Source organism: Hirundo rustica, chromosome 8 (assembly GCF_015227805.2).
Source record: "Hirundo rustica isolate bHirRus1 chromosome 8, bHirRus1.pri.v3, whole genome shotgun sequence".
In the NCBI taxonomy this organism is placed as follows: Eukaryota; Metazoa; Chordata; class Aves; order Passeriformes; family Hirundinidae; genus Hirundo; species Hirundo rustica.
In genome coordinates, this window is record NC_053457.1 from 17,245,524 (window position 1) to 17,270,302 (window position 24,779).

The following is a 24,779-nucleotide window of genomic DNA, read 5'->3' on the forward strand; positions in this document are numbered from 1 at the left end:
GAATTGGTTTCCTCTGAAGAAAGACAAAACATTGCCTGTGATTCTAAGATTTGGCAACCTTAGCTTGATGAGCCTGATATTGCTTCTTTTTGGGTACACTGGTTAGTTCAATTTTAAAGCTATTCCCTATGGTCCAGTCAATCTTGAACGGGATTATTTCTAGCAAACAACGAATCTGTGCAAACAATGTTAAAAATGAAAAGTGCTTTTGAACAGCATTGTATGTATGTTCACTGACTCCCTAAATGTCAGAAATCTGGCTCAGGGGCCGCTGACTCTCTTGCCTAGACAAGAAACTTTTATTTCATCAGTCTCATCTAAGCCAAAAAAGCTTGAGACAGTCCTTGAAATTAACCCTTTTGAAAGACTCCAGCAAGAAAAAGGGAGTCAGAATTCCTTTGTGAGAAAAACAAAAAATAAGTTGGACAACTTTTGACCATATGTTGTCATTATCTTGCATAAAAAAGTGATTTTGCAACTCCTGTGTTTGAGCTGGGTGCTAGACCTGGCAGTGTTTTTTAGGAAATTTACATCTTGCTGAGGAAAAACTACTTGAAAATCCCTTAGGGTAAAAGTTTCTTGAGAAACAATTGCTGGAACTGTTTTGAAATGCCATTTCTCTTGCACAGGGTCTCAGTGATATTCCAGAAAGAGGTGCTGTGCTAGCCTCATTCTTCATTAGTGTGGAAAGTAACTAATTCCTAAGTAATAGTTTTTTGTGCTTACTCCAGACATAGAGGAATTGAATTATATTTTCTTCTTATTTCCATCTGATTCTAGATCTCTTCCTCCTTCAACAACCTGGATCCCTTTGGCACAGGTCAGAGCCTTCCTCCACTGCAGGTGCCAGAGCAAGTAACTCAGACCACCTTGATTCCACCATTAAAAAAGCCACCCAAGTGGATTCGCAGACCTGTGGGGGTTTCATTTGCAGTAAGTGAATGGAGCATCTTTAGCTGAAAATGTAACGGATGTGTTATCTTGGGACACAATCCTTTCGTTTCACTGGACAAACCTATATATTCCTGTTGCTAGTTGTTTTAGTGCCTACTTAAGGTGCATTGTGGTGTCCTATAAAGTGCAGTTTGTTTACTCTCTACATTCAGGTCTATTTCCAACAAGAAAGAGTTCTGTAGCAGAGAATGGGAATTATAAGTAGGAGTTAACAAAATCTGAGAAAAAAATGTAAAAGCTGTCCTTGTAGGCTGGCATGCGTTCCCATTCTCCTCTGTCTCTTTCCTATCCAGGCATTTAATTTTCCTCACATCTTTGCTTCTGAATTGGATGGCGGAATTGTTCTTTTAGTCTGTTGCTTGACTCGTTCTATGTTTAGTGCCTGCTCTTCACCTCACAGTTTTTATCATTGCAGTCTGCCTCACCATGTAACAAAAGAACTAACAGTTCTTTTCAATGGCACCTTTTCCTCCGTGCCTCTCTGGCACTTGCAATTGGCTTGGCCTGATCAGATATGCACAAGTGTCAAGTTTATCAGTGTTCAGTTCAGCTGAAGAGCTTGTGATGTGAACTCCCTCAATGCTGATACTATCCATACACACTAAACTCTTGGGTTCCTTGTGAGCACTGCTGGAGCTTGGGTCTGCCTTGCTAAATGAAGAACTATGTGAGTAGCTTTTCCCTTTGTTTATAAAAATACGTACTGTGTTTCCGTTTGTCATTCTCAGTTTGGAGGAAAACTGATTACCTTTGGTCTTACCAAAGCTCCTGGACAGCAAATGCAGCAGACTTATCCACATCAGGTATTCATCAGTCAAGTCACTACTGAAACTGAATTCCTACTCCGATCCAAAGAACTGCAGATGGCCTTGCAGTCGGGGAACCTCCTTGATTACTGCCAGGGCAAGATCCAGACAGCCAAGTTGCCATTTGATGAGAACCTTTGGAACTTCTTGAAGGTAGGATGGCTGTGGTGAAATACAGAGGTCATTTCTTTTATGGTCCTGGGGTAGAATATGGTCCTCTCTAGCCCTTTATATTCCTGTTCTTTAAAATATAAAATGGAATTGAATGAATGAACTCATTACTTTTCTAAAACAAGTTGAGGTCTTGGAGGTTGTCTTGGTTTTCATTAGGAATGGTCTTTTCAGTGGACTTATTTGGGCTTCCTGAGACAGGATTTTTTCATCTCAACACACTCTATCTGCCTGCTACCTGTGGAGCTGAACGTTACTATTTTTCAAGGTGAAGTCCAAATGGACAATGAGATAGCCCAGAACAAGGGAGAGAGCTGTGGTAGCATGAGGACTGACTAGCCTTCATGGACAATCAGAGTTTGGTAATAAGAAGTGGTCGTCTTTCTGAAGAGGCAGAGCTTAGTCTTGGCAGTGACTTACAGTTATAGCAGACTGTGTGGAAGGCAAAATATTGGGATCTTTGCCACAGTATTATATTTGCGTGAGGAATCTTGAATAGGATGGCCAAACATTAATCTAGGTGGTGACAGTAGTCTCCATTGCAACAATGTCTTCAGATGTGTTAAATCAGACACATCAAACTGTCATTTTTAGTCAATTTTTATAATCCATCTGGTGTGTGGTCCTGAGAGACCACTCCAGCACATAAAGGATCTATTGCAATTGATTGTCTTAAACTACAAATTAAGCTTCTGTACAAAAGTGTCCTGTAGCACCATTCCTGCTTCTGCAGGAACAGTTTCTGAAATGGACTATTTACAAGTATCTTATTCATGTACAGTTTGATCATTTGTGTAGAAGGAGCAGCATGGGACTTAGCTGAGACAGACAGATTCTCCTTGCAGAATGTTAATCATGCATTAAAGCATATAAATCGTGCCTATCAATTAGGCTGTGTGCAGCCTGTGGGAATTTTTGGGAGTGTCTGAAACCCTCATCCAGGGAGCTTCTGTAACAGTTAACTAATTCTTGTGAAGCCAGCTAGCCATTCAGGCAAACACCTTGTCTCAGCTTCATCCAGACACAAATCAGTCAATTTTCTCTATGAAGAGATTAGCTTGGCAGCTCCTAGACTATCCAGGGAATTAATGACCAAGTACACTAGGTATGTACACAGTCATGGTCTTGATACACAGTTGTAATTGTGGCAAACTTGAGTTTTGCCTTTTTATCACGATTATAACTTCAGTTCCATACATCTTTACACAAGTTACTAGGTCGACTTTTCATAGTTGAATTATTTATCTATAAACTGAGCTCTAAACTTTGCTGCTACCAGAAGCAGCTAACTATTGTCACTGTGTAGATGTCTATGATTTTAGATGTTTTTTGTCTTTTTGATATCCATTGGGACTCAGGTGAATTTGGAGCAGGAGTCCAGGACTAAACTTCTCAAGCTGCTGGGCTACAGTAAAGAGGATCTGCAAAAAAAGGTAAGGGGTATTTCCAATAGATAGAAACCTTTACAGACTGAAGCTGCTGCAGGAGAATTGTAGAGTCCTACTGGAATTGAGCAAGTGATCTTATAGCACACAAAAGACCAAACTGTGAAATTTCAGCTGGAACTCTCGTGGAGTATACCCCACTAAAAAGCAAAGGGTGTAACTGTAGCTGTAGTGAATCAAGCCAAAGGGGTCTTGAGCCCAGTTATCTTGCTTTCAGTTGTTGGTGTACTGGGAAGTGTTTAACCAACAGTGCATTTGTGAGAGCTTCTTTTAGCATTCAGCTCTCTGAATCTCAGGGGGTTTTTCAACTGGGAAGAGGGTGACAGGTGGAGACAGTCTGGCATAGTACTGACGGATAATGCTCTGGAAAGGATAAATAGTCACTGATAGGCAGCCAGTCAGGAGCAGGGTGAGGTGGAAGTTTTCAAACTGGTGAAGGAGTTGGGGGAGTTGTGCCTGGAACTTGCCAGTCTCCTGGTAGTTTTGCTGTCCAGGTGCTTACTTTGTTTTACTCTATGTCTGTTCCTTTTCTAGATTGCCTCATGTTTGAGTAATGGGATCCCAGATAAACAGCCCCTTCCTGAGGCAGGTGATACAAATGCTGCACCAGATCAGGTATGTCCTGTACATCTTGCCAGCTTGGGAGAGGAGGGCAAAATAAACTGGAAAGACTAATTCTTACCACAACTTGTTGGGCTCAATGCTGGCATTGCAGAGGGCAGTTCACAGGCCTGTCAGACCCTCACAGGGTTAGACTAAATGATAATAACTTTCCCTTCTGGCTTTAAAACTAATCAGTGAACAATGAAGGACTCCTGGCTGTTATTCCTGCAAGAAGGTTTGCTTCACCTGTGTTGATTTCTTCAGTGGCAGAATTAGCCTCACCCCAGCTTGGGGCTACTGTTCTGGATTTCCGATGTGAAGCTTCTGCTGTGGTATTTCTTTCTTTTTCACCTCTATCCTCTGAAATGTATTTGCACATGATTTTGGAATGTCCATCTTCAGATGCCTTCCAAGGCCTGGTTTACTGTAAATTTTTCTCCTCTGAGGTATCTAAAACTTAAATCCTCTGATTAGTAATCATGTTTCACAAGCTTCAAACACTAGCTGAGATATTCTAGGAGTAGCAATTGTGTCCTGCATTTCAGTAAAGCACCACGCATGGCTGTGATCCAACCTGTTATTTACAGATTTTACTTGTCTCTGTTCCATCCAAAACAATTCAGCTTGCTCAAGGGCTGACAGTTGAGTTGACAAATGCTGCCCAGCAGTGCTTTTGGCATTGAATGTCTTGCACCATCAATCTCCTAAGCTTTGTCAGTTGCAGCACTGCTCTTGTTGCTTCCCTCTGAAACTGTGCAGATTGATTGCGCAGTGACAGGAGTTTCCAAATTGAAATTAGATTTATATGAGCATGCACAACCAAATGGGGAAGAGCTTCATACCACCCTGTAATCCAGTAAACTGTTTTGGATAGGATATGTGTGTGCAGTGGATTAAATAAGCTCTTGCACTTTTTGCACAGCTTTTGATGAATTCCAGCGATGATGTAGCTGCTGTTTCTTCCTCTTCAGCATTTTTTGATAACCTCATCCCACAAAATATGAGCACATTGGAGATTCCTGTCACACAAGGTATGTTACATAAAGAGTGTTTCTGCCCTCTTAGGAAAAGGGGAGAGGAGGGAAAACCAGAAAATTAAGAGAGACCAGGAAAAATCTACTCCAGAAAACCAATACTTTTAAAACATATGACCCCTTCAAGTGTCATGCAGTATATCTCATTAAGCATAGAAATACTTTTCCCAGATAAGAGACCCATTAAAAATATAGAAGAATCTTCTAGATGATGGAAGACTTAGAGTCAAGTCAGTGGGGTTTTTTGAGTTTCCAAATTTTCTTTTAGCTGGGCTTTTAGCTGTTACTGCTTTTTACTGCCTGCTCTTCAAAACAAGCATCATTAGTGAATCTGAGTGATGACTCTTTGGCTTGACTCTGCTTCTCACCTCTGTAGATACAGATGGACTCATCAGCCAAGCCCTTTTGTTGGGGAATTTTGAGGGTGCAGTGGAGCTGTGCATGCGAGCAGAGCGCTTTGCTGATGCCATCATCTTAGCTATAGCTGGTGGGGATAAGCTCCTAAAGGAAACCCAGAAGCGCTATTTTGCCAAGCAGAAAACAAATCTCTCTGTGGTAAGCGATGGTTTTGTGTATGCATTGAGCAGGGAAAGATGTGCACTGTCTTGCCAAATGTTTCTCTGAATATAAGTGGAATTGCTTTTTCTTCAGTGAAGGAAGTGGAATGTCAGCAGAATCTGTGCACCTCCTATTGACGTGACATTTGCTCTAATGTCTTGGTATTTTATGACAATCTTATGTTATTTACATAGTATGTCTGTGTTCTCTATTCCTTCTCTTTTCTTTAATGGTTTCTGTCTTGGCTTCTCATGCTTGTAACCGGTGGTGCATACTGCCCCTTTACAGCTCAGCAAGGAAGTTCCTAGCTTATTAATTTACAAATGGGAAAGTGTAAAAGAGATTGGGGTGTCTTAACACTGTGCTCCCAGTCATTGATAACAGCTACTCTGAAACAAGATATGCGTTAGAACTTTAGTCTTGTCTGCTGTGGCTGTTTCCATATTCTTTTAAGCGCTTTGTTGGGCCTTTTTACTTTCCTTAGAGGCATCAGGTTCCAAGTACTGTTAACATAGGGATGCTGAGATTGTTGGATCTTAATGTACAGTGAGGAAGTCGCTGCATGGTGGAAAGCATGTTTGAAAGTGAACTGTTGACTAGACTGTCAGCTTCTCTTTGTCTTCAGTGCCTGACGGGCCTTCTGCTTCCCTTACAGCTGCTTTCCTCCATTGTGCAGCAGAACTGGCAAGATATTGTTTGCATGTGTGATCTACAGAGCTGGAAGGAGGCACTAGCCATCTTGTTAACATACTCAAAGCACGAAGACTACGCTCAGCTCTGTGGTAAGCAGTGTACTATGTTTTGATTCCCATGTAGGGGGTACCTCTGGACTGCTTTCTGAAAGAAGTGGTAGAGTTAATCAAAGAAAGCACTTCTTACTTATTACACCTACCTGGAACTTAAATAAGTGTGGACTGTTGAGTTAGAAGAATAATAGGTGTATACTGTAGCTGAGAATCATGGTGTAAAGTTGTATAAGTGGATATTTCCTGTGACCTCTGGAAGTAGAATGGAAAAAAACTAGGATAGATGTTATCCCTAGGCTGAGACATGAAGAGGTTGATTTTTGTTCTGTAGAGAAATGTATTTTGTTTACAGTAAAAGGTCCAGTGGGCTTCATTCCATCTAAAACAGGTTTTAGCACCCTACAATTTCCTGGAGATTCCCACACCTCTTTTGCAAATTAAAAAAACCCCCCAAACAAAAACCTTGTTAGATTTTTCACTGAACTTTTCTGTTATTTCTTTCTTTTATGTGGGCAGACATACAAAAACTGGCAGAAGATAGAAAAAGGATTTTTTTTTCAACCAGGTTGGCTTTGTGTTTCCTTCCCATTTCTCTGCTATCCAACAGTTACACAATGCAGCTACTGAAGGGTCTAGATCCCAGATCTTATGAGGAGCAGCTGAGGGAGCTGAGGTTGTTTGGCATGGAGAAAAGATGGTTTGGAGTGACCTTACTCCCCAAAAGGAGGTTGTACTTCTCCAAAATAGCAAGTGATAGGAAAAGAAGAAATAGCCTCCAGTTGCACCAGGGGAAGTTTAAATTGGGCATTAGGAAAACCACCTACACTCAACGGGTTGTCAAGCATTGGAACAGGCTGCCCCGGGAAGTGGTGGAGCCACCATGCCTGGAGTTATTTAAAAAACAAGAATATGTGGCACTTAAAATCTTGGTTCAGTGGGACTTGGCAGTGCTAGGTTTATAGTTAGACTTGATCTCAATGTTCTTTCCTTATTGAAATGATTCAATGATTCTAATTAGGTGCAGATTCAAAGCATTGGGGTTAATGAGCTCTTCCAAAGGGAAGTGTGTTAAATGCTGGCTTCATCTCTTCCTCTCTAGACATGCTGGGTGCCCGCCTGGAGTCAGAGGGAGATGCAGCCCTGTCCAATGACGCCTGCCTCTGCTATATCTCATCAGGCAATGTGGAGAGGCTGGTGGAATGCTGGGTAAAAAACCATGAGACTTCCTCACCACTTGCCTTACAGGTACAGGCACTATGATGTTGGTTTGAGTCCTCTTTAGGCCGGTCTGGTAGCCCTGAACTGTTCACGTTTTCCTGTCAGGTTATCTGGCTTTCAGCAGACCGTGGAGACCTGTTGGTACTCACCCAGGTATCTCCTTCTACACTGGATTATGGGCCTGCTTTGAAAAGAGGCTTGTACTCTTAATCATTCAGGGTTTGTGTATTTACATTGCATGTAAATCCAGCCATGGACAGGAGTTACAGCCTACCTGCCTCCTCCTGGCTGCCAGATACCAGCATGTATCATTCTACAGCTGTAAACACTACTTTCATTTCTAGGAGTTGGGGTTTTGAGTAACTAAAAACCTTCTGGTCCTTTTGCCAGCAGTAATAGTTTCTTCTAGTGAATTTCTCTTGGTATGGTTTTAAGCCTTCATCTTCCAAGTTGATCGCTTGTAACAATAGTAGCTTCCTAGTAAAATGACCACAGTTGATCAGAACAATCTTGTGGCTTCTGATTTTTTTTTTTTCCTCTTACTATTAAAGTAGCAATGTCAGGGTTTGCTTCCTGATTTCTGTTTTTCTCCAAGTGCACCTGAGGAAATGGTCTTCAGTGACAGTATTTGGTGCAGAGGGGAGTAGCTTCTGTCAACATTGGCCCTGATGTCAGCTGAAAGTGGGAAGAGCCATCTGGTATTGTCTCAGCATGAGAAGGACCAGTAAAGCTAGTCAGATTCTGAGTAGTTTTATTTCTTCCTTCCCCCTGGATTATTCAGGATCTTATAGAGAAGGTGATGGTGCTGAGCAGGTCCATTGAGATGCTCCAAGGCACAGCAGCACCAGCACCAGGCCCTGTCTTGGCAGAACGAATCACCCAGTATGCCAATCTCCTGGCATCACAAGGATGCTTGGCAGCCGCAATGAATTACCTACCCAGCAGCTCTAAAGAGGTGAGTGAGCAGCAAGCTGTTGTGGGAAAGAGTGGTAGAGGGGGGAAAATGGTACTTTGTATAAGAGAGAGCTGGGGTTTTGACATGCATCAGGACTTGAAGTTTCACCTTAATTATGCTAACTTGAGAATAGAGGGGTAGGGTGAAAGGTGTTCCAGGATATGGGTTTTGCCTTCATTTCCATGTTCTTTGTAGTGCCTTTGATTCAAGGAAAAGAGCTATAGAACTGTAAAATGGTTGATGGAGAACAACATTGGGAAGCAGCTCTCCAGGGAAGCTGCCTCTTCTTAAAACAAGCTGGTAGAGGAAGGGAATGGGGATGTCATCTAGCAGTTTGAAATAAATCCATCTAGTGCCTAAATGTGGGTAAGGGTTGAGGAGAGAATTCTGTAAGGACTGGGGGAAGATCAGTGAGATTTCATCTGCCTGGCAGTATGGCAGGTGATGTCCCAGACTGTCATTTACCATTTGCTGAGTTTTTTTCTGGTGGCTGTTGGGGACATGGTTTGTAGTTTGATTCATAATGCTTTAGGTGAGGGTCTGCTTTAAATGCCTCTCCAGCATTTTCCATCTGGGGCTCTCAAAGTGCTTCTTCTAAGGCACAGTTTGTTTCAGCTCCTGATTGAACAGCTCCGAGACCGGCTCTTTCACGCTCAAGGAGAGAATGTGGGTGATCAGCAGCCGCCCCCTTTTCCCTACGCTCATGTCAATGTAGGGGTCATTAAACCCACGGCAGCCAAGGGTAGTTCCACCCTTGAAGGAGCAGCCCACAAAGCAGGTTCCAGACATCCAGAGAAGGTAGGCCCTAAACTCAGGTGTTCATGACTTGGGAAGAGGGAGGAAGGCTACTGGGTTGTGGAAGGCATATGAAGTAATATGAGATGACATAAACTGCAGACACTGAGGAACTCCTCAGTGATGTCCTTCACTGGAGCATATGCAAGCTCTGTGACAATCCAAAATAAGCTGTCCGGCATCTTTTCACAAATCCCTGTCCTGCATGCAGTCCCTGGAGGAGAATGTTACAAGTGTAGTGATCCACTGAGATCTCAAATCTTAGGGTGAAAAAGGCTGTGGTCATTTTCCTATTTTCATCTTATCCTGATATCTTAGTAAAATTAGTGTAGTATGGTGTCATCTCAGTTCTTGCACAAGAAGATTGTTAGCAAAGTTTTGCTTCCAACCTATATTATTCCATTTTTGTTCCTTTGTTATTTCCTCTGGTTGTGCTTTCAGGAAGTCATTATATGGGAACTTGCTCCTGGGGACTAAGCCTTTTGAGAGCTGGAGAATACTCTGAAGAGTGTGGTGCTCATCTTGTTGAGCAACTTTTGTGGTGGGAAAGGCCTTTGATCGAGTGCATCCAGGGCACCAACAGCAGCAGCAGCTTCTGTTGCCTTAGAAGTGACAGGAATCGAAATTGCATCTGCTAGTATGTGTATGCATATGACTCTGTCAGCCACTTGCAAGTTTTTTGTTTTTTAATTGCAGCCCAACTATCAGTCGTCATTTGCCCCTTCAGCACCATCTCAGCCTTCAGTGCCTTCCCTCTTCACACCTCAGCCAGTGCCAGCAATGTCTGTGACACCTCACCACGTTGCCCCTCCCCAGGCCAGCACGGGTCCACAAGCGAGTCTCTATTCCAGAGGGCACCCATATCCACAGTACAACTTGGGCTTGAATCCAGCAACTGTCTCAGGGCCAGGTAAGCATTGTCTGATAGTTGTGTCCATTTCTAGGTTTTCTAAAACTAAAGCCTTCAATGTGGGTGGCTGCTCTAGTTAGTTTTCTCACAGGCCTATTGTACTGACAAAGAACAAGTCAGCTGTCTAAGAGGCTTCTTAGTGCTTCTGACATATCTAGTTCTCATAACTGTTGCTGCATGTGTGCTGATACTAAGCATATATAGGGGTGGAAAAGCCACAGCTGGCTTGGTGGCATTTTGACTGATGTAGCCTGGGCTAGGGGGGACACAGACATTAAAGGGTATGGCTTGAAGAAGCGAAGGCATACTACCAAGAAGGATAGTGTCACGAGTAGTTGGCACATGAAACAAGTCATGCTGATACACTCTCTGTTGTCTGTAGCTGTGTCACAGTCTCAGCCATTTGGACCAGTGGGAGTCAGACCTGTTGGTCCTGCTCCCTTCTCCAGCCAGCCCTCTCTGCCAGGACAGTCCATACCTGTTGGAGTGCAAGCACCTATGACGTCTCCTGGTGTTCCACCACCCAGACCTGCCCTCTTCACTCCAGCCTCAGTCCCATCATCTCAGCTTCCTGCAGCTTGTCCTCTCCCAGTGGCAAACCAGTCTCCTCTAGACTTCTCTTCAGCACCTTTCAACTGCCCCATGAACATGGGTTATCCTCAGGGAGGTCCTGGAGCTCCATCTACTAAACCACTGCCAGCAGCCATTCCTCCTCCTCCCACAGGTAAGTACTGCTTGTGTGACCTGTGTGTCCAGGACAAGCCCAGGCAGGGTTTTCAGTACGTAATGGATGTGGATCTTCTGAGGTCTGGTCTGTCTCCATAAAGCTGGATATGGTGCTGAGGCAAACCTTACAGGCACAGAGTGCTGAGTCTTGCTGTGGTGCTGAAACACAACAATGGTGACAGTTTCATTCAGCCTGCTCAGTTGTTGTGTATCCCAGGCTGTGGTTGCAAGGTGATGCCTCTTCAAGTCCTCAGTGCACTCTGAATAGTCATCTACTCCAAAAGCATCAGCTCTGATGGAAAGGGTGGTGGTTCCCATGGAATGCCTGGTGGAAGGTTTGCTCATCTCATCCTTGCTTATGCGACTTACATGAGAAGTGTATTTGAAATGGTGGGAGAGCTTCCCTGTCCACGAGATACCCCTTACTTAGCTTCAGGATTAAATTCCTCTGTCTGCTGTGCTCTAGTGCTCCCCTTTTCTTCCTGTTGTCATAAAGGGCTTGTCTAGGAATCACTTCTGGATTCATCACTGCAGTGTTTTACACCCCTCTGGGTCTACAGTTTGAATCCAGTCCATCGTGTGAAGTCCTTGTTAGCATGATGAATAGAAAGAGTGTTGTTGGACCTGGTTCCCCATGGATGGGCATTCCTTCTATTTCCCAGAATAGCTGGTGGTTGTTAATTCTCTGTTTGCTGTCTCAAGGGACAGGTTTAGCCAGGCTGTGGAGATCTCTAATAACAAGGCTGACAATCTGTAGCTTTTGAGCAGATTCTTCTCCAAGTCACACATTTGCTGAGAGTGAAGGAACTGAGGCTGTGTTTGCCTTTACCTGAAATCCTTTGCTGACCTGTGTTTAACCCAAGGATAGCAAACCCACTGTGTGAAGTCTTTGGGGACTACACACCAAAGGCTCTAAGCTACAGCTGGACAAATTCCTTCCTGAAAAGCTTTTTGGCATAGTAGTCCAATGAAATTACTCTGAATGAGAACTGTTGGTGTTCATGCCTTTTCCACCCTGCCTTGATTTACAGGTTTCTTCCCTTGGCTAGATCCTCACACGGATCATGCAGGTAGTAACCCAGAGAAACCTCCAGACCTGTGGGGCAGGCAATATTGCTGCTTCCAGTGAAATGCATGTTTTGATGTGCGTGCATGCGTGCATGCTCACTGTTGTGTGTGGTTTCCTTGCATGCCTGGGGAGCTGTACAGGTGGGGTAGGGAACATACCTGTCCTGAGGACTAGTAAGTGACAGCTGGGGATACTGGAAGTGAAATAAAAGTATTGTGCTTTTACTCATGAGTCTGGGTACAGAAAGTAGGGTCTCCCGCTTCTTCCTTCTCTGTTTTCCTCCAGTTCTGGAGGTATTAGACCATTTTCAGTCTCTGTCTTTTCAGGCAGTTGCTGGGCCAGCAGGACAGGGAAGCAGACAGTTTTCCTGTCTTGGTTCTGTAGGTAAGGAACAGGCCAGTGGTTGTAACTCATCTCTCCCTGTTACTCTCCCAGCCTAGCGCATGGTTTTGCTTGTGCTTTGCCCCTGTGGTTTGGAAGAGGTGAAGTCCCAGCTGAAGCAGTGGTGGAGTAGAGCTTCCCAAGCAGAATTTGGGGGTCTTTTCCAAGGGGTACTGGAAATCCCTTTTGGCTTTGCATCTTAGTTCAACTCTTGGGGAAAATTTGGACCCAAGGGTTTTCTGACTGATACCTTGTATCGATTTCTCTCCTTGGGATTCACTGGTGTTGGACAGTAGTAATTTTCTAATCTACATTGTCAGTGGGGTAAGGCTCAATGTCTTTGTGGTCTGTCACTGCAGCGATTGCCACTTTTTGGCAGGACCATCTACCAGGCACAAATCTCACAGCTTGATTTAGGAAATCCAAGTACTTATAGACACTTACACCCCCAAGCAGTCTGGCTGTGAGGAGTGGGACTCCAGAGAGGGAGTTGTCCCTTCAGCAGAGAAACGAAATACCTCAGTTTCTCCCTGTTAGGGGAAGATGATTCCATGGCAAGGATTTCAAACACTTCCTTAGGCTGAAGATGCCCTTCAGGAGTTCACTACTGAGAAATTCTCTTCTCCTTGGCAGTATTTGTCCCCAGTTTTAATGGCAATGTATGGCATGATTGGTTCAGCAGTGCCAACTGGCTTCCTTGGGAGTGCTTTCTTGCCTGCTATTATTGTTCTGGTTTTGATGTGTATTTTTCTTAACCTGGGAAAAAGCATCAAGTGATTTTACAGTCCCTTTTCCCTACAGAAAAAGGACTGTAAAATCACTTGATCTGACTGGCCAAAATTGCTTGCTTTGGAAATTCCTGATCATAGTATCTACAGCTCATGAACATTATTACTAACACAATGAACAGACACCTCCACTTGTAGAAATCCCAGGTTCCTAAGAGTGTCAGGGATAGGGTGAAGGACAGCAACATGTTGGTTCATCTTCTTTCTGGACAGGATAATCCCTGATTCCAGCCTCTGATGGTCTTGTTTTTCTAGGACAGGCATGGCTGGAGATTGCTGCCATGGGGCACTCCTTTCAGGGATGGTGAGAAATCCAATTTCACAAGTAGCATAGGGAGGATAGCATTTCACTGCAGCAAAATGCACCAGGGGCTGTTGTCTCTCATGTCTGATGATTAAGTGCCTGGCTTAAAGAGTATAATTTAAATAGCTGTTTCCAGTGAGGATACAGAGTGCCACCGGGGTGGAATATTGCCAAGGACTGCTAGGCCACAGACTCAATGGGGGCCAGCAGAGTTCTAGGGCACAGAATCCCCAAGCTAGAAATAGGTGCCAACTTAATTAAACTTCTGATCCAAACTCATCAGAGAGTGAGTCTTGAAATCATGGGAAAAGGGAGGGCAAAAAGAGGCTGCCAGAATTTTAATAATAAAGGTAATTAAAGTAATGAAGCACCTTTTGCATCTTTCCCCTGTGATTTTTAAAGCTCAGTTCAGGATCAGTAGCTCATTAAGTGTGGCTCAGAGCTCCAGCAATTCTGATATTGCCCCCTTAGATTTATTCTGTTTTCTCACAGATTATTCCTGTCTCATGGGCTTGAGGTTATTAATACTGGGGTTTTGTCTAAAGATGCAAGTACCTTTACGGGACAGCAGCAGACAAGGTAGTTGCAATTTGACCTTTGCAGAATGAAGAGTGGACACAAGTGTTTTGATGTCATGTTGTGTGATGGATTTTAAATTACCTGGAGTGAGGTTAGAGTACCACAGAAGCATCTGCTGAGATACCCCTCTGCTCCCAAAGCATTTACTGGTTAAATCTATTCCCTTCTATTCGGCAGTCAGCAAATTTTACAAACCTTTGGTTCTGAACATGATTTTGGAAGGGAACCCACCCCTAAATCTTTCTGTCTTTATCAGAATAGTCTGTATTGCTTTGGATTGTCACCATGAGCATTTCTGTGGGTGCTGATGAGAAACGTTTGCACCTGTAGCATAGCTCTGGCTGTGCAACCAGTGCCAGGGTACAGATTCTTCGCAGATTCTCTGGGGAACCCCAAGAACTTCCTGAAATGTGAGGTGCACACTTACGCAGGTCCCCACCAAGGTTCAGGCCTGATTCTGAGGCTGACTTCTGTAGCTTATACGCATCCAGAAAGCTTCAGGTAGTTAAAAAATTAAAGTTTTCTTCGTGGGAGTGGGTGTGTGCCAGTTCAGTCTGATCAGACATCACCTCACGAAGGCCGTGCACATGCTTGCATACTAAGAATGGAATTAAGAAAGGGAAGGGGAAGCAAGAGCATCTCATGGGCCTGTGAGCTGGGTTTGAAATTCCTCAGCTGAAACAATCCAAAGGTACAATGAGAAGGGAATCAAAGCCAAAGGGCCTTCTCCTGACAGAAGTTCTAAACTGTGCGAGCAACCATGAATTGTTTCTGCAGCCAGCTTCTCACAGTCTGAGGTTTGTGTCTTGTCCTCTGTTCTGGCAGCTCAGGAATCTTGGAGTGATCCCTCTACTGGAAGAGGAGGCCTTCAAAAGAAAAAGGTAAGCTTTCAGCTACAATATGTGTTGGTTGTCTTTTAGCCAGGGAGTTCCATGTAACAGTTACATTCCTATAAATGCTTACTGTCAAACTCTGCAGGTCTCTATCCCTGTTCCTCTGTTTATGTCTGTGCTGCATGCATGGCTAGGCCTGGGGTGTAAGTAACCTTGACTTTTTGCCATCCAAAGTCACATGCTGTTCTGCAGGGTGGCTGTTTTGTAACATGATTATCAGTTCTAATGTTGCATCCTCTGTCAGTACTTCCCAGGCTGCCTACAGTAATTTGTTGTTAAAAATATGGATTTAATCTTATGCCCTTGCCTACACCGTTTTTTTGATAGTGGCTGAGGAGGTCACATTCTTTTCACACCTGACAGCTAGGGGCAGCGTTTTCCCTCAGCACAGTGGGACCAACAGTGATTTTTCTCAGATGCTGATACCAAATGATAAGGCACTTGTGCTGAGAGAAGCTGGGACAGGTGTAGCTGTGAGCTGCCTGCTGTGTTAGTCCTGCAGCTCTCTACCTTGTCGTGATTGCACTAGAGGGCCTGTGAGCTGAGCTCTTTTGCAACAAATGCTCTCAATAACCCCATTTCTATCACTGCTGCCTGCTGGCAGGTGTGACAAGAAGCTTCTTTGGCATCTTTCCCACCCCCCACTCTTCTTCTTTAGCTTGGAACAGACTTCTCGCCCTTTTTTCTGGCAGCATAGCTGGGAACCTGCTTCAGGCTGTGCTCACTACAACAGGATTAGCCTCTTGTTAAAGCCATCTCCTTTTGATCTAGCCCTGTTGGAGAGAATCTGTCATGACTCTCTGGCTTAGCAGGGGCATGATGAAGTGTTTGCAAGAGGAATCTCCCCCCATGTCGTGGGATTTTCCCCAATACTTGCTCAGTTGGACACTTTACTGCTGCTAATCTCTACATTCAGGACTCGTGCCGTTGCAGAGACCGAGCGGCTTTCTGAGGACCAGTGCTCTCAGGGGTAACGGATCTGTTTGATTGAACAATTCCAGAGGGGTTTTCTTGCTGTCGCTCTGACTGTTCATCTAGGATGGAGGAGGAAGGGCCCCATTCTCTGAGTCCGGGGGCTGAAAGACTAGGGATGTGTTCTTTCATTATCTTGAGAACTGGAGACTCTTCAAGTTAGAAAGGATGTTGAATTTTTCTGTGGAGAAGCAACCAACCCTTCTTCCTTGGACTTGGTTTTCTTGATTGGTTTTTTTTTTTTTTCTTTCCTTTCTTTGCTGACAGTTGCCTGAGAAATTTACTCCTCTGGCCCCCATCACCGCTCCAGTAATGGGCCTGCCTGCTGAACCCCAAGGGATGCATCCTCAGCTGTCCAGGTTGCAAGAATCTGGCCAGTCACCCCCAGGAGCACCCAAGGAAGGCAGCCTACAGGTACCAGGGAAAGTGGGGCATTCCCCAGGCACCAGCGTCTTGTCAAGTAGAAAAACAACTCAGCTTTTGAGGTTCTTACTACTTGGCAGCTGCAGAGGGCTTATGCTGCTCCCTAGCCCTTACAAGGCATCTCTGCCTGAGCATTAGAGGAGTTGGCAGGTTGGAAAAATGACACCTGGGTATGGGTGGGAGAGGCAGAGAGACCAGGCAGGCTGTCAGCCTGCTGGGAGTGGAGAATCCATGGAGGCCTGGAGCTATATCACAGTCTGAAGATGATAATCTAACTCTGTGCTTCCAGATATTCTCTGGGTTTGTGAAGGGGTGAAAAATCTCTCTGTTCTCTAGTTTGAAGAGGGGAATATATCTGCTCCAGCCTTTCATGCTTCTGTTGCATTCATTCAGATGCTTTTTTTTTTTTTTCTGTCAGTATCACCAGCTACCTGGGGAAAGCATTGAGAAGAAGGAGCTGCCCCCTGAGCACCAGGCTTTGAAGACTACATTCGAAGGGTTGGTGCAACGCTGCTCGGCTGTTGCCACTGATCCAGTAAGTCTTCCCTTCTCTGATCTTTGACTTTTTTACCCCTAGAGATGTTTGATTGGTGCTTCCTTCTTTTGGTTGGGTAAAGAGAGGAAAAGTCCTGTCCCTGTAACTGAGTTAATCTCCATTTGCCTCCTTCCTTTAGGCTGCAGGCTTGTTCCTCTTTGGTAACTGAGATGCATTCTCTAACTTTTATCTGCTGCTTCTCATTGCCTTCTTGGAGCAATGATTCTGTCCTCCTGGCTCTTTCTTTTAAGGAAAGTAGAAGAATTTACTTAGCTAATTCAATTTCACTGGCTTAATCTGCAGATAGTTCCTGCAGATCTGGTATTATTAGCTATCTTTAGAGCTTAGAGGGAAGGGCTGAGATATCCCAGGTAGAAGAGAAAGCCAAACAATCTTTGTGTCCAAGTAACTGTAATTTCTCCACCTGGTTTCTGAAAGGCTATTGGTACATGTCACATTGGGTGAATGTGGCAGGCCAGACTGTCTGGAAGCAGAAAAGCAGTGCTTGCACATTGTGTTAGGTTGCTAGGTCTTCCTAGGGCTTGGGGCCACCACCAAGCCTTCCAGAGTACCTGTGCTTGACAGGTGTTAGGATGAACCCTGAGCCCAGACTGCTGTCCCAGAGTCAGGCAATTAGAGCTGCATCTTCATTGTGTTTGCTCTGTGCTTTCTGAGAGTGCAGCATAGCAATTTCTGGGGGGTAATCTAAAGGTTCCCTCTATGGACAAAAAGGCCTGTTCGTTTGGGCTTAAGCACTTGACTCAGATGGTGGTTGAATAGCTGGCTCTGTACAGCAGTGCAAGGCACCTGAACTCCTGTGGCTTCTAGGCCTGTTCCAGCCATGCCCAGAGCCAGGCATTTGTGTTCATGGAATAAGTTACCTGTGAGTGGATTATTCAAGATGGGGTTAATGAGGTCAGTCTCATTAGAGCTTCAGTACTCAGTTACTATCCTTGGTGGTTACCTAGAGTGGGAAGGATATTCCCCCTTTTCTCTAAGGAGATCAGGAAGAAGCTCTTTCTTGGGTCTGTCAGGGTGAGGCCATCTGAACACCCCATGGGTCAGCTAGTGGATGTTTCTCACACTTTGGAAGCATTGAGAGTGACTGCTGTCTGTAATCTGCAAGTACCGGCAGAAGGGAGGAATGCCTAGGCTGGGAGATGGGAAAAGGAGCCATCCATCTTTCTGTGTTGGGGAGAGAATGTATATATATGTACATGTATGTATATGTGCAGAGTGAGGGCATGGCTGGCTTGTATCACAGACCCTGGCTGTCAGAGGCTGAGGTGCAGCTGAAGGTGCTGTGGAAAGACAGAAGGGAGGGACTGAGTGGGAGCACTTTGGCTCTGGAGAGGTAGCCTTGAAGCTCTGGCAGACAAGCAATACCTGTTTTGCTTCAGAAAACGCGAAGGAAGCTGGAGGATGCGTTGCAGCGGCTGGAGTGTTTGTATGAGAAGCTCCGTGAGCAGGCGGTAAGTAGATGCCACCATTCCTTGTGGTCCAGCTGGGCCCCCGAGCCCACCTTGGCACTGGGTTGTGGGTCTTGGTATGCGTACCAGTGTAACCAGCTCATACTCTCTTGGAAGACAAGGGGTGTGCCAAACCTTGTAATGACCATGAATCCAGCCAGCCTTGTATTTTCTTTCTTAACTTTGGCCCAGACATAGTGTAAGGAAAAGCTGAGGAGGTATTTGCAAGGTGCTCTTACCTTTTGGGAAGTATACTGGCATAGATCCCAGATGGGAAGGGGCAATTGGGAGTGGTTAAGTGTGAACAGTGTAACTAGCTTAGAAAACTCCAAAGCTGGTGATGCCAGTTGCTGATGCCAACTGGCAGTTTTAAGTCTGGGAAAGCAAGGGAAGAAGCAGCTATCCTTCTTGCCAGTGCTTGTCTGTATAGGTGAAGATGAAGTGGAGAATAGTAAGGAAGGGTGTGGAGGGAGGGAGACCTGTGCTATATTGCTGAACGTGCTGAGTCATTTCTTCTCCCTCTCCACAGCTCTCTCCAACCATCCTCATGGGTCTCCATGAAATTGCCCGATGCATTGAGGCTAAGAACTATCCACAAGGTCTCCTGGTTCACACCCAAGTTGTCAGCAGCAGCAGTTTCAGTGAGGTGTCTGGTTTCATGCCCATCCTGAAAGTCCTCATGACCATAGCAGGCAAACTGAATGTGTAAAGTAGTTGGGAAGCAGTTGGAACAGTGCACACCAGGAGCTGGTGGACCTCCTCACCTGTTGATGTGCTGCAGGTTGTGGATTCTCCTTCTGACTCTGGAGAAATAGGTCTGTGCCAGTGCCTGGAACTGTGCTAGGCCAGCACACCTGGCCCCATCCACTTTCCAGACAGCCCACTGGTGCCTGCAGCTCCTGGAGACTGTTCTTCTTCTCTTCTTTCTTACTAGTCTGAGGCCACTTTTCAGCCCGGGGATCTCCATTTCAGGCTGTCCAGGTTGCACAGAGGTCCTTCTTCTTCCCTATATCCCCACACAGCACAAAGAAGAAATTCCTTCCCTTCTAGGGTGACACTGCTTTTTATTTTTCAGGAAACAAACAGGGCTGGTACCTGCAGCACCACCACAGAAGAGCCTCAGGCTCTATTCCCTGCTGCAGAGTAAACTTCCTCAGTGGTAGCTGGGCTGCCTTGGGAACCTAGGCTGGTGTGTCCTCACTCTGTTGGGATGCAGAAAGGATCTCTCCTGGCTCCTTATTTCTCCATTTTCATCCTTGTCTCGCCCTTTCACCCTTCTGCACCCATATCCTGCTACAGCTGGGGCTAACTACTAGTCTACTCCGGGCCAGCTTTGGTTCTCTTTCTTCTTCACCCAGCTTTCTTGTTTTTAAAAAAGTCTCCTGTTTACCCTCTATCCACCTTCCCTTATATCTTTTCCCCTATCAGCTACAGGCTCAAGCCCATAATGTTTCAGGTCCAGGGATGATTTCGCTTTCCAGTTCCGGGGACTCTCCCACTCAGGAATGTTGGCAGGTTGTGCTCTGTGCGCTTCTCCCCAGAGCCGGTCACATCCTGTCCTGGGGCTTAAAGCTGCCCTTTCTGGCTCCTGGCCTTTTTCACTTCTTTTATTTTAGCACAGCTGGACTTTTACCCACTGGTGTTATCTAAAGGCTTCTTACTTCAGGTTTTTCAGATGGCCTAGGGACTTTAGGAGCAGCAGGGATTGTTTAAGTCCCGTAAAGATTTCCCTTGAGCTACCCTGACCAGCCCAGACTTGAGCAGGGAGAGACAGCTCATTGCTACAGGTATGGTGCATTCATACTGCCTGCAATTACAGATACATGCAAAGGTGGTTCTCAAAGGCCCCTTGGCACTACGGTGGTAGGAATATGCTGCAGGAGGTGATGCTGTCAGGACTTGAAGGTACGGATTTTGCTCGTCATCACTGTGGCAGTTCCTCTGGGGGTAGATGAATGAAGCATATCTGTTCTGAGGAAGAAGTCTGGGAAGGCAGATGGCATTTTAGGGTACATCTTTGTGTGTGTGTGTATATATCCCTCTCTTCCTCCCTCCTTGCCTTCTCTCTCAACATCCGTCTTACTAACCGGGCAGCATAATCATTGATCCATAGCTGAGAGCAAGGCTTATGCCCAAGATTTGGATGCAGCCAGCCCCTACTTGTTCTGCTTGCTGCTTGAGTGATAAATGCTGTCGTGGGCCTGCAGTTCAGTCACGTACACGAATCAACCTCGTCTACCATGAGACTTTAGGAGGGAGGAGAATCAGAGAAGGAAGAGGAAGCGTCTCATTCTCTCCTTTCCAGGTCAAAGTGCCTCCTTGTTGCTGCTGTGTTGTTTCTATTGCTGCGGTTTGATGCACTGAGAAATTACAGAACAGTGAAATAAAAGCTGTGTTTTGTGATGCTTTTTTTTCATAGGCTTGTTACCTCTGGCTGCATGGGACTTCCTCAGTCTGCATGGCCACCCACTGAGGGGGCAGTTGAGAACTGTGAGGGACAAACCAGATTTTGGGCTCTGCTGCTATGGGCAGCATCCATCCTGGTGTAGTGAGACCTCAGGTCTTACCCTCTCCCTAAGGCTGCAGGGTCAGAGCACTGATTTTCTCCAGATCACCTGCGTCCGTTGTGACCGTTCATCTGCCTCAGACACAAGAAGGGCCCCTGACTCAGGTTCTCTTGGGGAATCTCAGCAGTGTTGGAGATTTTGCACTTGACATCAAGAGTTGGAAGTATGTCAGTAAGTAAACAGAGAGCACTTGATGACATCGTCTCCCATTGGAATAAACGTTACACCACTGAAGCCGTGCAGTTTGAACTAGGATAAGGACTGGACCTGTGTGCAAATTTATACTCTTAAATTGTCAGTTCTTATCATTAGTTAATAACTCGTGCAGCATCAGAATGGGGTTGTAACACAGCCCAGGTGGCACACATTTGCTTAATGAGTCTATAAGGGAAGTCCCAGCTTTCTGAGATCACTTAACAAGCCTGGCATTTCTTAGATTCTGCCTTTCAGAATTCATTTATATAGTATCCTGTGCAGTCCAGCCTTTGCTCTCTTTAACTCAGGCCACTTGTACTGCTGAGAAATAAGCACTGATTTTCCACATATTTCTCAGATACACGTGACATAGGTTCTCTCCAGCATGCATAGCTACTGCTACCCGGTACTTGTGCAGAGACTGTCTGTTTATCCTGCCATTGATGTGAGTTCTTCCCGCCTGCCCCTCTGTTGCTCTGTTTTGCTTCATGTTTACCTCTCTTAGCACCATCCCGAAGCTCTTAGTAGTGAAAGCAAACACGGGGGGAAGTGAGGGGATTTCCTTGAAAGTCTTGGAGAGGCTCGTGGCAGAAGCCCTGTCTCTGCAGCCGTGGTGTGGTATATTACCCTTCAAATCCCGCTGGAAAGTGCTCCTCCATTTATAGCATCGTTTCTCCGGCAGTATCTCAGTGTACGGGCAGTGAGCACTGCCCCCTCCCATACGGGCACATGGCTCCACAGCACCCGGGCACCGGAGAAAGCATTTTCTGTTGGGTGAGAAGCCCTTTGGGTTGACAAAGAATTTGGGGGGGAAGGGGCCAGCAGGAAAGGATCCCTGGGCACAGAGAACAGAGCTCTAATCCCGTGGCAGATAACATCATGTCTGCAGGCTAGGCTTGTGTGTGTTTGGGGGAGCTGGAGGGGCAGAGATTGTTAGGCAGTATTTGTTTGTAAAGCCACTTGCTCTGAAGATAATGCTTGCACTAACTTCTATTGAGGGAGCAGTGTGAGTCCCCACAAAGTCCTTTCCCAAAGTGTCTTTGAAGCCAAGAACCCATTGAAAGGAAGAAAGGCCAAGAGAGGGGATTAGTTTGTTCAGCAGCTGTGAATTTCAGTGGGAGGCTGATGAACTCCAAAGTCTTTGTTGAGATGTTTTTTGTAAGGAGCCCTGCTGGAGGGAGAGACCCACACCGGGGCCGCGGCCTTAGACAAGAAGGAATCTGAAGCGGCGGGGAGCTGTAAACGGGCCACAAGGACTTTTCCCAAACACTTTTCGGAAAAGGTGTTGTAAAGAGATCGGAGGGGGATTAGCATGTGAAATGACACTTTCCATTGACTCCAGTGAGGGGAGGGGAAAAGGGCTGGCTGGCTGATTTATTAGCATTTTGTTCCCTTCTCTATTCGGCTCCCCCAGCAGCCCCCCTCCGCTGTCTCCCCTCCTCCCGAGCCCTCTAAAGAGGCTTGGATTGGAAAAGGGAGCGGGGGGCTGCCTGTTTGTGTGTCATCTGGGCGAAGGTGACCACCTGGGAAGCTGAATGTAAATATTTCTCCTCTGAGGAATGCGCCTTCATTAAACCGAAATGAATACATGGAAGCATCCAATCCTGCCCACAATGGCAGCAGGGCCTTTACCGCTGAGGGCTCCGTGCGCCGGGAGGGGGTCCCGCTGCTGAGGTCAGCACATTCTGCAGCTGCGGTGCCGCCGTTTCCCCAGCGGAAGCCGCGTGTGGCGGTGGGGCTCACTCCGAGGTGCCCCACACGGCCCCTGCGCCGCGGGGCAGCAGTGTCAGCAGGGCGGGCACGGAGTGCGAGTGGGAGCAAGAGGGAAACGGCTTCACAGCTTTTCCAGCTGACACTGGAACGGGGAGAGCCAGAGGGAAAAGGGAGGCTCGTGCTGGAGCTTTCCCTGGTGGTCGAGAGGCTCTTGCTTCCTCTTTCCTTGCCTGGCCGGCCACAGGGATGTGTAGGAGATGCTGATGGGGATGCAAGAGAGACCTTCGGCAGGGTCACTGTTCTAGTGAGAACCTCTGTGCAAACAGTGGTGGTTTGTGTGTGACATGGAAGTGTTTCAGTTCTCCTTGAGAACGGGCCAAGATTTCTGGCAATTTTTGAAAGGCCACATTCTTGCTTGACAGGAATGCTCTTGCTCTGGTGAGACCTTAGGTCTGAATTCCTGCTCCCTAGAGGTGGTCTTAGAATCGAGGGACTGATTGATAATGAAGAGACAAATACAGGCTGCCGAGTGTCTTTAATATATCAGCTGTGTAGTGGGCAAGAGGGCCCTGCCTGCCCCCGTCCCACCCTGTTTTCTCCTGGCAGTTGCATTGCAGTTGAATGCATCAAGCTCAAGCAAGCTCAGGAGAGAGCACATCCTTTCCCCTCGTGCCAGGGGCTGAGGTTGTGCTGGCTGGAGCTGGTTAGGTTTTCTTGGGCTCAGATGTGTAAGCAGTGTTTTAATCTCCAGGACTCTTAAATTTATACAGACACAAAATGGGATGAAAGAACACCCAGCCACTTAGACACAACAGCATTTTGCAAGCACTTGGTTACTGATTTATTGCATTGGCTATTGGTTTACAAATATTGGCTATAAGATGGGGCAAATGGCCAGTAACAGCTCTGCTGGCTTCTTATCTGGCTAAAGGACACTTCAAACAGCAAAGTAGATGGTATTATCGCAGCACAGGGGAAGATTGCTGTGATGGTGCAGTGAGTTTCCCCAAGTCCTGCAGCTGGCAGCTTCTTACCTCCCTCCCCTAGCCTTAGCAAGGGAACAGAGATGCATCAACCAAATCTTCCTGCTGCTTGCTTAGCCTATAGAATATATACAATATAAGTGGTAGAGGAAAAACTGTTATGTATACATCACAGTAACTGTGCAATAAATTAAACTTCAAAGTGCTTCACTTTCCTATTTACACCACCATTAAATAGTAACTGACATCATTTTCTCAGACTAGGAAGAAGTATTTAGTTAGTTAGCTGGCAGGGTAAGAGTGCTTGGCAAGTACACCAGGACATGGGGAGTAGGCTCAGCTTGGCAGCTCCTCTCTGGGAGAGATTTGGGAGGAAGAAGGTATTGGAGAAGTGTGAGGACATTTTTATGGCATCATTCAGGGGCTTTGATAGGAATGCTGGCCTAAAAAGGGAGACCAGACATGAAGGCTTGGAAGACACAGAGAAAGCATGTAATAACCAAGTGATGGGACCCCTTTTTTGGACAGCTGTGTAATGGGCAGGTCAGGCAGCAGTTTCGATCTTGCTTCTGCCGTTTCAAATGCAAAGTAAAGCACTGGAGAGCTTAGCAAAGCTGTCAAAGGGTGGGAAGCAAAGCTGTGGGGTTCCTGGAGGCTGGCTTGCTGAGAAAGGAGTTGCATGCTTTTTCTATTTCCTCTACACTATGAGGAAATTACGAGGCCTGAGGCAGTAATTGCTTTAGTATCTCTATTTTTTAAAAGCCTCCTCCCATTTACAGATTATTTTTCTGAGTTGCCCAATTGTTGGTGCCATCTAAGTTTCCTTGTACTTTTTATCTCATTTACTCAAAAGCCCAGGTGTTTGCTTGGGGAACAGACAAGCTCAAAACCACAGGAGCTACCAAGGCCTCCTGTTTTCAGAGATAATGCCATAGTCACTGGGTAGAGTGACACGGAGTTAAAGACACCAGGTCTCACCTTGTTTTG

General features: G+C 45.8%; 1 protein-coding gene across 4 annotated transcripts in view; it reads left to right on the forward strand.

Moving 5' to 3' along the window:
- Positions 1-20,737, forward strand: part of SEC31B (SEC31 homolog B, COPII coat complex component) — a 36,418-nt gene extending 15,681 nt beyond the window's left edge. For 2 of the 4 annotated variants that reach the window (XM_058421617.1, XM_040071011.2), the window contains exons 10-27: positions 781-933; positions 1,683-1,913; positions 3,290-3,364; positions 3,911-3,991; positions 4,902-5,010; positions 5,390-5,568; positions 6,227-6,353; positions 7,417-7,562; positions 8,317-8,490; positions 9,106-9,288; positions 9,982-10,195; positions 10,578-10,919; positions 11,953-11,991; positions 14,868-14,923; positions 16,175-16,321; positions 16,749-16,865; positions 18,266-18,337; positions 18,864-20,737. In XM_058421617.1, the coding sequence (XP_058277600.1) occupies positions 781-933; positions 1,683-1,913; positions 3,290-3,364; positions 3,911-3,991; positions 4,902-5,010; positions 5,390-5,568; positions 6,227-6,353; positions 7,417-7,562; positions 8,317-8,490; positions 9,106-9,288; positions 9,982-10,195; positions 10,578-10,919; positions 11,953-11,991; positions 14,868-14,923; positions 16,175-16,321; positions 16,749-16,865; positions 18,266-18,337; positions 18,864-19,043 (2,625 nt within the window). In that variant the 3' untranslated portion in view covers positions 19,044-20,737. The remainder of the gene's footprint in view (positions 1-780; positions 934-1,682; positions 1,914-3,289; positions 3,365-3,910; positions 3,992-4,901; positions 5,011-5,389; positions 5,569-6,226; positions 6,354-7,416; positions 7,563-8,316; positions 8,491-9,105; positions 9,289-9,981; positions 10,196-10,577; positions 10,920-11,952; positions 11,992-14,867; positions 14,924-16,174; positions 16,322-16,748; positions 16,866-18,265; positions 18,338-18,863) is intronic. The other 2 variants (XM_040071013.2, XM_040071014.2) reach the window with 1 other exon arrangement.
- The last annotated feature ends 4,042 nt before the right edge of the window (positions 20,738-24,779 follow it).